Source organism: Fringilla coelebs (assembly GCF_963513975.1).
Source record: "Fringilla coelebs genome assembly, chromosome: 1".
Classification (NCBI taxonomy): Eukaryota; Metazoa; Chordata; class Aves; order Passeriformes; family Fringillidae; genus Fringilla; species Fringilla coelebs.
In genome coordinates, this window is record NC_140028.1 from 95,630,888 (window position 1) to 95,644,780 (window position 13,893).

At 40.7% G+C, this 13,893-nt stretch overlaps 1 protein-coding gene across 1 annotated transcript in view; it reads left to right on the forward strand.

Moving 5' to 3' along the window:
- TPPP (tubulin polymerization promoting protein) overlaps positions 1–13,893 on the forward strand; it is a 62,791-nt gene that overhangs the window by 35,068 nt on the left and 13,830 nt on the right. The window contains exon 3 of the mRNA XM_084222623.1: positions 7,327–7,480. Within this exon, the coding sequence (XP_084078749.1) occupies positions 7,327–7,480 (154 nt within the window). The remainder of the gene's footprint in view (positions 1–7,326; positions 7,481–13,893) is intronic.

Here is a 13,893-nt window from a genome sequence, read left to right on the forward strand (position 1 = left end):
TAGAGAGAGTTATTGTGAAGGTCATCTGGATGTCTTCGTTGTCAGTCAAAAGAACCCACTTGTGGTAAATAGCCATGCATTCAAAGGTGCCTGTGTTCCAGAGGTGACCACTACTTTAGCTGAAGATCTCTGTTGTAGCTTCTTCCTAGGGTCAGGTCACTTTTTTGAAAATATTGTCAATGCGTCTTTCCTCACAATTTGTCAAATTGCTCCATCTTGCATCAGCATACAGATGTCCAATTTCAGTATTGCATTTTTACCTATTAATTGGGCAGAAGTCTGATGTGAGGTGATATCTGAAGTTTTGTTACCTTAATTTTGGTTTTTTAACCATATCTCTTTAGAGCTGTTAGTACATTGTAAATACCCTGATAGTATTAAAGTGGCTTTCTTTGCTTGCTCATCTATCCTCAGCTCTATTTTTAAAATTTTTACATAAGCCTGTGTTTGGGTTAATTATACATCATTCAGTTTTTTCCAAGAAAATCTTCTCTTTTTAATTTTTAAGGGGTTTTTTGCACTGTATATTTAAGAGGTTTTTTATTCTGTTCTTGACTGATACATAGTGAAAAACAGACCTTCACAGGATATTTTTAATACTCCACTAGATTGCAAGGTCTACTGGCCTGGTTAGCTGCCCAGGGACCTACCTTTAGTTTGGGACTTCTTGGCTATGAATTGTGCTGATAGCCTGCAGAATTCTGAGCTTGTAAGAGAGGAGAAAGTGAAAATTGTAAACTACAAAAAAAAAAAAAAACCAAAAAAAAAAACAAACCATCAGCCCTGCAGCATAATCTGTTTCTTGGTTACACAGCCTTGGACTCTTTGTGATGATAGCATTACAGCAGACATTCTTGGAAAAAAATACATCTGTTGAGTGTTGTGTTTTGCAGAGACCTGCAAACAAACCTATTTTGCTTCAAGGAATTTGAATTTGTATGTGGTACCCTATGATTGTCAAGGTGTGCAGTACAAATACCACTAGCAATTATTGTTGATATACATTATGTTTATAGACCACATCATGATGACTTGGTGTTTTTAGAAGTAGCAAGGAAGAGAAAGTGTCTGTTCTACTAAACAAAGAGGGGTGAATGCTCTGGGCTGTAACAGTAATAATAATACAGTTGCTGCTGTAAAGTGGAAAGTAAGAAAAATCTTCATATGAAAATCAGTAAGTTTCAGCTGAAGTGACTTTTTGGTGTGGCGTGTTAAGATAAAAGAGAAACAGCTAAAGTGTGAAGTCGGGGCTAAATATTATTAGGAAATATGTCTTTAGTTAGTCCTTAGGATAAAATGCCTGACTAATGGTCTTGTTCTCAGTGATGATGCCTTTATGTGATTAATTTGAATAATTTTCAGTGTTTACTTGTGATAATTAAGAAATGTTTCAGTATTAGTTAGTAGTTGCCCACATAGATGTGGGAGCAATTGTGGCAAATCAGAAATAGCCTGATCAGGCTTGTTGTGCCAGTAAGTCAGAAACAGTGACAAATAAGCTGCTCATGCATTCTCTTGCCAGCTTGGTCCTTCATTCTGTTTTCTGAATGAATGAGACTGCCTTAGAAGGGAATAAATATAGGAAGTACCCAAGGTCCTGTTCTAATTTACAAGAAAAGATGCTGTTGAGTTTTGTTTGACTGCTTAGTTGATCAGACACCCAAGTCCCTGGTGAATTTAGAATTACAGACAAAATTCCTTCTGTTAGAGTTTATGCAAAAATATTTGTTGGGCTCCCACTTCTAGTTACAGTGTTTTTAGACCTTTGTGAGACTTGCTATGCTCCTTAGGCCGTAGATGACAATTTCCACAGCAGAACAGTCCTGGTTATTGTATCCTGCCATAATCCTGTCTGACATACTAACAGAAATAGAAGCTTCTCTCAGTAATTCTACATTTTCTTTCCTATCTTCAGTGTAAGAAAATAGAAGAGTATCCTATTGTGACGGGAATTTGGGATGACTTTTGGTAGATTGGAGATTGCTGCAGGACCTATTAAGTTGTAGACTTTGTTCTATTAACACTGAGCTGTTTTAGTGCTCTGGAGATAAAGATCTCTAGTGCCAGTCAAGGATTTTGTGTGTCGGGTATATGGAGTGTAATTGTGTAGCTTTTCAGATGAAACTGTGGGCAACTGTTAATCCAAATAGTATTCAACTCCATGGTATCCACTTGCAGCAGTACACTTTCATGTTTAAGAATTCGAGGCACTGTTAGCAGTAATTTTGCAAATGAAAGCTGCATCGCTTGCTGTTCCAATCTACTTTGGGCCAACGATTGAGACTTTGCACTTTGTTTACTGTGCTGATGTCCAGACACAGAACTGATAGCTAGGGCTCCCAAGAGCAAACTGAGGATTTCAAACTTCAGTTCAGAATCTCCCATTATGCAGTAGCCACATGTGGAGAGACTTATCAAGGAAGGGGAAGTAAGGGGAAGCTTCCTAAAATTCTTCTGAGTATGTTCATTCTGTTCCCAAATGTAGGCGTAGATACAGGAGGCTGTCATTATTGTACCATGAACACGGTTTCCGCCACTGAAGGATGATGCATTACAGTAATTCTGTTTGTTGTAAGAAGCAGAGCTTAAAATAGAATGGTATGTAAGAATGTATCCTTTCTAAACATAAAGGTTTCTTTGTGTCATAATGAAGTATAGGGCTTTAAAAATTTTTATAATTCATGTCCCTCATATATTTTGTTCTCTTCATTGAAGTGGCCAACTTTATGACACCTAGTTTTGTAAAAACCTTTTTTCCCTTTCCCTCCTACCTTCCCTTGTTTGTTGCTATTTTCCATTTTGTGTTATTTTCTGGTCAGTTTTAATTTTCATTCTGATGCCTTGATTTAGAAGTTTTTTTTTCAATATACAGTTTTTAATTTTTCTATCCTAACTTCTGGAATGCTAAACCTAAGAGATGAGTGTTAAGAGCTGAGTGATCACCCTTGGCATACTTAATTGTAGACAAGTTGTTTGAACTTGTAACACTTGGAAAATGAAATTGAATATATTTGTTTTGTTATTCCCATGGAAACGAGATATTTATAATGAGCTTCTAAAAACAAGTTACGAATATACACAAAGAGGCTGATTCTTTGTAGCCGTTGCTTAATAAAAAGGAATTAGTTTATTTTGGGGGTTATGGGTTGGGGTTTTTTCTTAAGTTCATGGGGTCTGAAAAGCTGGTACAAGGAAGGGATTTCCTGTCTGTGAACAGGACATTAAAAATGGTGACAGCCTTGTGTGTTATGCTGTGTTCATAGTATTATAATTTTTCATAGAGTTTGAGTTGGAGGGAGCCTTTTACATGTCATCTAGGTAAATACCACCACCTCGCCCTTCTCCAGAGAGCAGGGACATATTGCATGAGACCAGGTTGCTCACAGCCCCGTCCAACCTGACCAGGGATGGGCCATCTGTCATTTCTCTGGACAGCCTCTTGCAGTGTTTCACCACCCCCCTAAAAATGTCTTCCTTATGTCTAGTCTGAATCTACCCTATTTTAGTTTGCAGCCTTTACCTTGTCCCATCACAACAACTCTATTAAAAAGCCTGCCCCCATCCTTCCTTGTAAGCCCCCTAAAAGCTGCAGCAGCATCTCCTGGAGTCATGTCTCCACCAGACTGAAGAGCCCCAGCTCTCCCAACTTGTCTTCATGGCAGAGCTGTTCCTTCTCTCTGATCAACTCTGTGGCCTCCTCTGGGCTTGCTCCAACAGGTCAGTGTCTTTCCTGTGCTGGGCACCCCAGAGCTGGATGCAGTGCTCCAAGTGGGCTCTCAGCACAGCAGAGCAGAATCCCCTCCCACACCCTGCTGCCGTGCTGCCTTTGGTGCAGCCCTGGATACAGTTGTTGGTTTCTGGGCTGGGAGTGCATGTTGCTGGCTCACGTCCAATTTTCCATGCAATAGTACTTGCGAGTCATTATCCCTAGGGTGTTTTTGTGGACCTGGATTGGAGAGAGTGTGTAAATCAAGGTTCATTGAAAGACTTTTCCTCTGTCATTTCTACCTACTCAGTCACTGGTCTCCTATGCATTCAACCCATGACTGTACAGGCAGAGGAGAGGGGAGCGTGCTGCTCTAGTTAGTAATCATGATGACAGCAACTGCTCAGAGCTCTTCAAGACCTGTGTCTGGAGAGAGGAGGGGTGTAGGATTGCTGCTTGGTAATTCAGATGCTGGTACATGGCATACATGTACCATACCTCACATACCAAATGTGCAAGAACGTGTTGTGTCCCTAGGGTTTTCCACAAGACTTGGCATAGGTTGCAGCTGTAGAGTTTTGGAGTTAATTATGATGCATTACAAGTGGATTTGATAATCTGGTAATACATGGGGGAGCAAGAGGGGATATTTTTGAGTGTAGAAAAAGATAACAGATTTCAAAATGAAAGCTGTTTTAATTAGGAAACGTGGAATATAGTTGCAAAAATTCCTTCACCCCCAGTCCTATTTTTAACATCACTCCAATTAATGTTATTGTCTGGTAAAGAACATCAGCTACGATGCACATTTGCTTCTCTTTTGGGGTTCAGCTGCAACAGTACCTTGGTCATATATGTGTCCAATTTGTGATTTTACCTTAAGCTGCAGGGGAAAAATCCACTCATTTCCTTGCCCCATGTAAGTGACAGGGAAGAGATGAAATGCAAAAGGTAGGTATACCTGTATCTTAGACCAAATGTTCTTTGTTCCTCTTGGCAGCCATATTTATGTATTTTTCCTTTTAATTCATACAAAAACAGTTATGCTCTTCTACTTAATAAGTGTGCAAGCAGAAATTCTTCATGTGTTAATAAAACCTTGAGATCAGTTTGTTTGCTTAGAGCGTGGTGCTAATAGCGACAAGGTCATGGGTTTGATCACTTAAGGGTTGAACTTGATGATCCTTGTGGGTCTCTTCCAGCTCAGAATATTCTGTGAAAAATAACGAGTCAACATGAATTTTGGCCGGTTTTGCTGAAAGTGATCATTCTCTTTCCCACTGTGATGATCCTGACTGATGATCCAAGCTAAACCTATGTGCTACAGAAAAGTGCCTTTGGCAAGGCCTGAATGCTAGGCTAGGCTGTGAGTCTGTAGAGGGTGTTGTTATGCTTCAGCAGTGATTGCAGTGATTGACAGTGCTTTCTTTTTCTAAATGAGAGGCAAAACAAAATGAAGTCTTGACCTCTTGTGCTACTTAAAAGTTCTTGGACTTGTTTCATCAGAAGAGGGATGTTAATCCTATTAATGAGAATCCTGGAGAAATTCCAGGTAGTTAATTGCAGTTTATTCCACCTGTCTTTCTGATTAATGAAATGCTGCATTATATTCTTTATTTCTACTGTCATGATGTTCTTTTACCAGCTAATTCTGAGATACTCCAGCGCATGCTTTACCTAAAGCTGACAAGTGGTTGCAAACAGCAGTTTGGTCAAAAAACACATAAAGTTTATTTTGTACTGGTTGCTGACATTTGATACATATGTTGGGCTGCATTGAAAATAAAGAATGCTAGTAATTAACAATTATGTAAAGGGTTCCCTTAGTGTTGAATTTTGTTGTGAATAAGTGGTTTTTCTTTGTTTTAAATGCCTAGAATAAAATTTCATTTTTGTTTAGTTAATTGAAGTAGGAGTCACTTTCTAACTGTTGGTTGCTAAACCAGAAATCTCATTTCCCCTTTTCCTTAGTGGAGGCATCCCCCAGCTGAGAGGGATTTGACCACTGAAGGTGTCTAAAAGAAGATCAAAGATAAATCCATGCTGTATAGCTGAATTGCTCTTCACAATAGTCTTTTTGACATTTGAATTAAAATTAGATCTCTGCGTACTGCTTTTCTAGCCCAAGATTTCTGTTGATGGTGCACACTTTCTCTATCCTAGCATCTATTGTTTATTCCTATATAAACAGCTGTCTCTGTTGAAAGGACTGGTCTGGGTTGTGTGTTGGTGCTTGGTTATTTTATTCCCCTGATTTGCTTGAAATATTCTCTAAATTGGCATAAAAATAAATGCTCAAGCAGCAAACAAAACTTGTGTAGTAGCGTGTTTCCCAGCAACATGGACTCTCAAATATTACTTTAACTTTGAGAGTTTTGTAATGTAAACATTTTCTGCTTTTGAAGATGGCACTATTTAAGATTATAGCAGCATAAGATCAAAACATCTTTTCGAAAATGGTTCTATTTGATCTGTTAAATTTTAGTTCAAAATATATGGCTAAATTTTGGGGTGTAAATTCTTATTCTAAAGATCAGAGAATCCGTAGTTTACTTATACAGGAAAAGATGTGGTTTGTCTCTTCTGTAATTCATAACAACTAAAAATAGTTGGCTTTTGTTTAATGGTGAATAAACTCACTGATGCTGTTGCTTCGTACCTGAATTTTAAAATGAGGAAACTAAAACTAGGTTAATATTAGGGAAGTGAGTGGAACAGTGCATGCTCTGCAACATTATCTCCTGCCTAAACTGAACATTTTAAAATGCTAGAAAACAGACATGCATTAACCTTCTTTTGGTTAAATATATCACCATAGTGAATATATTTAACCATAGCTTTGTAAGAGTTCTATCAACTGACACCTTTGGTGTGATGGACCAAAAAGATCTGCAGGAATGACAGTATAAACTGGTGTTTGTAAAGTGTGAATTCCCCATTATCAGAATTTGCACCACACACTTGTACAGCAAAACCTGTGAGTTTACCAGGCTACTATGTTGTGTTCTCTGCCTACCTTTAAATGCTTTTTGAAGATGATGGTCTACAAAGGAAAACAGGTATTGAATTTAAATGTGTCATTTAAAAACTTGTCAGTCCTCAATTGAGAAGGAATTTCAAGTTTTTAAATGCTTTTCAGTGGTTTGCTTTACACAATAGCAGAGTAATTCTTAATTTATTTGTGAGTACATGAATAGTGACTTATAAATAATGAAGTTATTTAAAGAGGAATAAAAAGTAGTAAATAAAAAGACTCACCTAAGATGCTTCAGATCTTGTCTTATATATGGAGGCATTATAAGTGATCAACCAAATGAAACTGTATTTAATTTGATGAGCTGCAGGCATTTTGACAGTAGACCCAGTCGCTTTGTTTCCTCTTTCTTTCTGAACATTCATTGAGGGAAGTCTGTGAAGTGCTGTCCTACTGATATGCATATAAAAATAAAGTGATATTCCTGGGGTATGTTTTATTTGACACCATAAATGGGCTGCATGGGCTTTCCTGTTCTGTTGCAGTTTTCTGTTGTTCACTGTGGTAAACTGAAACCATTCTGCTATTCTTGAAATGCTTTTTGTGCTCTCTTGTAATTTCTTTCAATTGCTGTGTGTTTCAACAGGGGAAAGTCTGTAAGAACTATTACTTTTGAGCAGTTTAAGGAAGCTCTTCAAGAACTCTCCAAGAAGCGATTTAAAGGCAAAAGTGATGAGGAAGCACTTCAAGACATATATAAACTAATTGAAGGAAAAGGCCCAGGTTTAACTGGAGTAACGGTAGGTTACTGCTCTAATGGACAGATTGTTTCTACCTGTCCTTTGTTCTCTTGCAGTGTTGTTATGTTCACCATTTCCCTCCACAATCCACAAAGACAGTTTCTCTGTGAGCCTGAAGGCAGCAATTGCAAAGCAGAATTGGAGCAAAGACCGTGCAACAACTGAGTATTGTGCTACTGTGTGTTCTTGTGTGGCACTGTCATTGCTCCTTCTAGGAATCGTACCACCACGTAGTAGCACGTCAGGAATATCCTGAGCTCTTGTGCATGCTTAGAACAATGAAATGTTCATGAAGAGTGGTGTATCCAAATCTAAAGGAGTGTAATGACATCAGAGCCTCAATAAAAAGTTTTAGGATGTTTTGCGAAATACCAAAAAGCGAAGGCATCTTAAAATGCATTTAATTACACCGTGTGAATCCCAGAACACTGGAAATCTGGGAATAATTATCATGTGGTCCGGTCTTTGTTTCTTGTTTGTTCCAAGTCTGTCAGAGCTATAATGTTCTTTCTTTTTAATTTTAAAATACTGGTGTTAAGCTTTGTGTGTGAAAAGGGAGCTATAAAGCATACTTATAGCTTTATACATTAGCTTGGTTGTCCTTTTAGATGCCCAGGCTAGGCAAGCTTTTATCCAGTATTTTAGGAGATACTGGAGTGTTTACTATCAGCTTGAATAGTTCTGTCAGTTTAGTTCATCTGCTTAAAATTTATGATCCTCTTGAATTTTGCCTGTAAAGCTGTGAATGAAAATATAATCTTTCCAGAAACTAGTTCTCTACAAATGATTGGTGTAAACATCAAATGGAAAGATCTCTTTTGAGTTGTAAAATAAGTCAGCTTTTTGCAAGATTTAATTTTATTGCTCTTCTACTCTCATTTAAAACAAGTGGTAATTTTGATACAGACTTAAAACTTGACCCTTCCTTTTGTTCTTCACTTTCCTTAATAAATGTGAATAACTTCTTCATCTGTTCAGGGATTCTTCCTTCAAATTGTGTACATTCTTCTAGGCCTCACTCCTGATTCCTTTTTTGGTATTTCAGCAGGCAGACATTGAAATGAGCAGTGTCTGCTACTAAAGGAATAGTCTCTTTCTGTGTGGGGTGCATGGATGAGAGAGCTTTGCAGATGCAAAGTAGTATCACATAGGTTCAGCAGAGGTATATGAGTGTGCCAGCAGCAGGGGGAGAAAGAGTGTAGGGGAATATGAGCCAGAGATTGAGGCTTGGCTGTTCAATATGTGCCATTCTGGGGAGAGTTGAGAAGTTAAGAAAGGGGCATCAGAATATCTTCTTCTGCTACCTGGAAAAGTAAGGGACAGGAGGCAGAGCTTAAAAAGGAGGGAGATTGCAGGCTGGGAGTGTATGCGTGTGTGGATGTAAAACCAAATTTCATGTTTGTCTTCTCATGCTAATTTAGTTCCTGGATGGTAAAAAAGACCCACAAACTTGGCAATTAAAGACATTAAAATAAATAAATGAATACGTGACCACTCTCCTCCTGCAACCTAGGAGTGCAGATATGAATTCTCTATACAAGCTTTTCATGCTTTGTTTACTTTGGGAAGTCAATATTGTGGAAATTTTAAGTTGTGCTGCTTTCTGTATGGTTAGATAAAGCTACATTAAGCTTTTCTTAAAAGTTCTAAGGTAAATCAGTCGTGCCATGTAGTGTGTGCCCTGCTCTGTAAAACTCTGCTATAGGCCATGTAGATTTGGTTCAGGTCGCAGACAGAAAACTTTATGTGACTGCTGACACATTACTCTAAACATATTGGGGAAGGAGTCAAAAGTGTGATTAAGTGAAGCTTGTGGATAAGAATACTTCAGCAGCACATGGGGAATTTTATGTCTTAGCTTCTTCTCATGTTCTGTACTGGATATTGTGGGGAGGTAGGGGGCAGGGGCAGTATGGGGACTAAATGGCAGCCTGGCGAAAGCACTCCTTCAGCAGCACAGTTGGAAAGTTTACCTTCACATCAGACAATGAGGATTTTAGTGCATGTTGGGATAGAAGGGATAGAAGTGATAGAAGATTTTTTATCTCCTATTTTTTCTTCTTCAGAATGTCATAGAATTACAAAAATCCCTGCTAGTTGTTGATGTGGTTGAGAAGGCTCAGCAGCCAGACATTGAAACCAAGTGGATTTTAGGCTGCTTTCTAATCTGGGAACAGAACATATATGATTGACTTTGTCACAGAGGAAGAAAAACACAGGAAAGTGATACGGGTTAATGAAGCCACTGGCTTTATTAGCTCACTTGGTGGTGATCTTGCAATAGAATATACAGAGCAGGTCGTGTAACTTTGGCAGCTTGTAAACAGACACGTAAATGAAGTCTGGGGCCTTTTAGTTGTCCTCATTCCTACACAAAGGTTACAAAGAGAAAAACTGAGGTTCTTTCTTTTCCTGTACCAAGGGCTTTATGCCATAGCAATGCTGAATTTTTACACCTCCCGGGGAACAGATCCTTACTTTGGGTATTGTTTTCTGTTAAAATAAACCCAGTTGAACTTCGGTGCATATTCATCAGGGTCCTTGACATAGAAATGCTGAACAATTTCAAGTGCAAGGAATCTGGGATGATCTCATTCAAACCTTCTGTTCACAAAAGGGCTAACTTAAAGCCAGATCAGGTTGTTCAGGGCTCAATCCAGTGGGATTCACAGTGAGAGGAGCATGGGTGGCAGGGCAGTACAGCAGCAACAGCACTTTAAAAGCTGGATGATGGGTGCTCAGGGAGATGTTGATGTGGGCAAGATCATATTCTCACCAAAACATACCTGTTAGGGCAAGAGCAAGGAAGCCAGAGTGCAGCCCACAGAGTGTGGTAAATGAGACAGAACAGTTGTTGCAGCTGAAGTGCAAAGAAGCTTAGGAATTCCACTATGTGGATCTGCTTGAAGACTATACAGTGGTAATCTGAAAAAGCTGCAGGAGATGCTGTCCAGCACATGGACTTCCATTAAGAAGTAGAAGTCTACAGAACTGCCATTAGCACATTGATGAGTCCTTGGCTCTATGAGGAAGAAGTCCTATATCCACCTGGAATGCTTCAGAGAGCTCCTGTGTCTTCCTGGAGGTCAGGGAGGGGGTGGCCACTCTTGTGGGAGATGTGCTGTGGTCGAGGTCCTGAGATTCCAGATGGCGGGAGAAGATGCAGGGGAGACTGACGTGGTACATGTGGAAAACCCAAGCTACACAAGGTGTAGGAGGAAGGAGGGACAGCTGAAGACCAAGTGGACAGAGACTGTTGAGATAGAAAAGGCTGAAAGCTTGTGGATTCCGGCAACAAAAAGTCACAGATCTGCTCCACCTGCAGTTGTTCAGTTTCAGAATACATGTAGTATCTTAAGCAATGGTGAGGATCAACAAGACCCATCAGTCAGCTGAAGCTGAATTTAGTGTTCACACAAAAAGGGGAAAATGAGCAATAATGTTGACCAGCACTATCTCACACTGTGGGGACAGACAGGTTCTTTTAAGAATCCTTGCTTGAATGAATCCTTGGCTGGCCACAGATTTGTAGTTATATCAGGCCTTAGCATGAGCTGTTTATTAGTGAAAATCTGGAAAGGAGTTGAATGAACAGTCACAGAAAATTTTGCCATCCCAAATATCTCGCGTGCAATTACACTTCCCATTTCCGTGATGGGTGACACTATACTCTGGCAATAGTGCTGTACCATGAGTCAGGAGTAATGGGTACCAGTCACAGAGAATTGGTGGAGATTCTTGTGGATGATTGAGGCATGTATTTTCTGGTCTCACCTGATGTCTCAGGAGCTTTATTGCTTGGTAGGTGCCAGGATCTGGGATTGTTGTAGATGCACGGCCAAGATTTGTCCAGCCTCCTCACATGGAACCTCTTCTTTCTATTTCTCTTCCTTGTGGGTACTCAGAGTACTGCTCTGGAGGTAACCTGGCACATAAAGGGGAACTACAGAGGTTTAGGGGTGAGGGTGATGGGTAAGGAGCTGAGATCTCGTCTTGCCAATCCCAGGAGGAGGACAGATTGGGTAGAAGTGGACTGTATGGCTTCTCTTGAAGATGGGGCTTTGGTTTCTAGGACCAGAGAAATGTGGGCTACTCAGCATGCATGGAATAAATCTAACAAAGTAGAACAAGAGTATCTGTACAAACTAAGCTTACTGGTCTGCTGAGGAGACTGTTAGACTGGGTATGGAAGGTTGCTGTAAGCTGAAGATAAAAGATCATAAGGGGCAGAGCAGATGTGTTTAGGTGACAAACCTGACAAGGGAGGTTTTTGCCCTTCTATAAATGCAGCAGGACCTGGGGTCAGTCTCTAACACCTGCACACAAAAGCATGCAGTATGGGGAAAGCAGGGCACATTAGTTGTAGGGATGTGATTCACTGGGACTGTGCAGGTGTGTTAACACAGCTCTTCTGACTGGAGTGCTGCACTGGATGAATAGAGGCTCTTCAGGAAATACATGAAAGAAATCAGGAAGAGGGATGGTAGTCTATGTAAAGGCTTATGTTGACAGTATCTAGCTTTGGATCAAGTCTCTTTAAAGACTGGTTGTAACATTAAATTGAAGAAGGATTCAGCAATACCCTCACTGAAAAAAAGAAAAAGACTTTATAATATATATCCCTTTCTGTTTTGTCTTCACCACCAACAAGAATGAAAAACTCTTCAGAGAAGTGTTTGGCACACTGTTTTTGCAGGAGATCATATTAATCAGGCTGCTAGATCTCATGAGTTGGGATCGTGCAGAGACGTGGACTGTTGAAGTGCTGGAGAACGGGAGTTAAGGGGCTAATCTTAGAGAGGAGGAAAGGAAGGGGTCTCTTGTAGCTGCCAAATAACACCTGATCTGCCCTTAGAGCTGGGATTTACATGGTCTTCTCTTGATGGAGCTAGACCTGGGTCAGGCAGATTTATGTGGATTTGTTGCTCTAAGTGGTGTCACATATAAGGCACCTTTTGGATGTGTTTTCTCTGTCTCTGGCTGGACTCCTAGTAAGTGAGAAGGTTTAGGTATGTATATAGAATAAGGACTTGCACTGCTGTATCATGAGTGGCATTATTGGGAACCACTCCTTTGAAAGTTCTCCCCAGAATGAGTTAAAATGGTGTTACTTTCTGGCATTGCTGAAGTAGAACTGCTTATCGTTTACTTTTGTGTGGGTGTGCCCTTGCGGGTGCCTAAACCAAAGGAACATGAATGAAATCCAAATTCTATTTGAAGCTTGATCTCTCTTGCTTTCTGCAGACATCTAATGCATATGCATGTATTGCCATGAATTTAAAAACAAAGTAAATACAGTTTTGCTATGGAGTTCTGGTACAATGCCCCCCACCCCCAAAAAGGGCAGACTCTCCTTTTGAAATCCTTTTTCCATGTTGCACTCATTTTTCGTTTCTTATTTTTACAAAGGTTGTGGATATGACCACCATATTATTTTCAAAACCTTGCTGAGACTATGAATGTTGGTGCTGATTCTGCAGGCTTCCAGAACATTTGAATTGCATAAAGAAATCTCCATGGCAACTTTTTCTAGGAGGATGTGCTGTTAGAAAGTGAAGTTTTATGGTTGAAGGAGCAAATGTTGGAAAGCATTCAGTTTCAGCGAGGAGAGCTGGCTGGGGCTGGCAGTGTGGCCAGGAGTGCTGTGGCTGAGGTGTTGCACCCTTCTGGTGAGGAGGAAGAGGAGCAGCTCAGCGACCGCCTGTCCCCAGTGTTCTTGGCAGTGCAGGCACTCCCAGCAGGGTCAGTCCCTCAGGCAGGCAGGGGCTGTTTCTGTGCTAGCTGGGCATTTGTAATGCAGGAAGGAGAAGCAAGCAGAAAACCCAAGTGCAGGGTTTTGCATCATGAAGTCTCTGCCTGAGCTGTGGAGCAGCTTTAAATCGAGGCGGAATCTTTGTTAGGGATGGCGAGCAGTGGAAAATACCTGGAGGCAAAGTTGTCTGAGTGGAGCCAAGAGTTCATTGTGAAAGGCAGGGCAGTCGGTGTCTGTTTGGAAGGTGTGATATTGCTGGTGCCCAGTAGGTTTTCCCGGTGCTTTTCCTTGCCAGAAGTGGTTGTGGAGAGCCTTTTGGTTCGGTGCCGTGCTGCGTGCGGAGCTGCCCAGCGCGGAGGTGCCGCAAGCTTGGCAGGGGCCGTGGTGCTGCAGGAGTGAGCCCTGTGCAGTGCAGGAGTGTGTGCTGCACTGCCCTGCTCGTGGGACCCTTTGCACTGTGCTGGGTGCAAAGCTTTTGTGACATTTGCTTGGGTCTTGACCTGTGAGCTTTGAGGAAGGGATGGTGATGTGTGCTGACAGAAAATGAGGAACTCTCCCCTGGCAGCACTGAATTGTCTTTCCTCTTCTTAGCCTCAGCTTTGTTCTGGAGGGAAAAGTGTTGAAAGTGTGGGAAATCTTCCAGCCTCACACTGTTACCTTA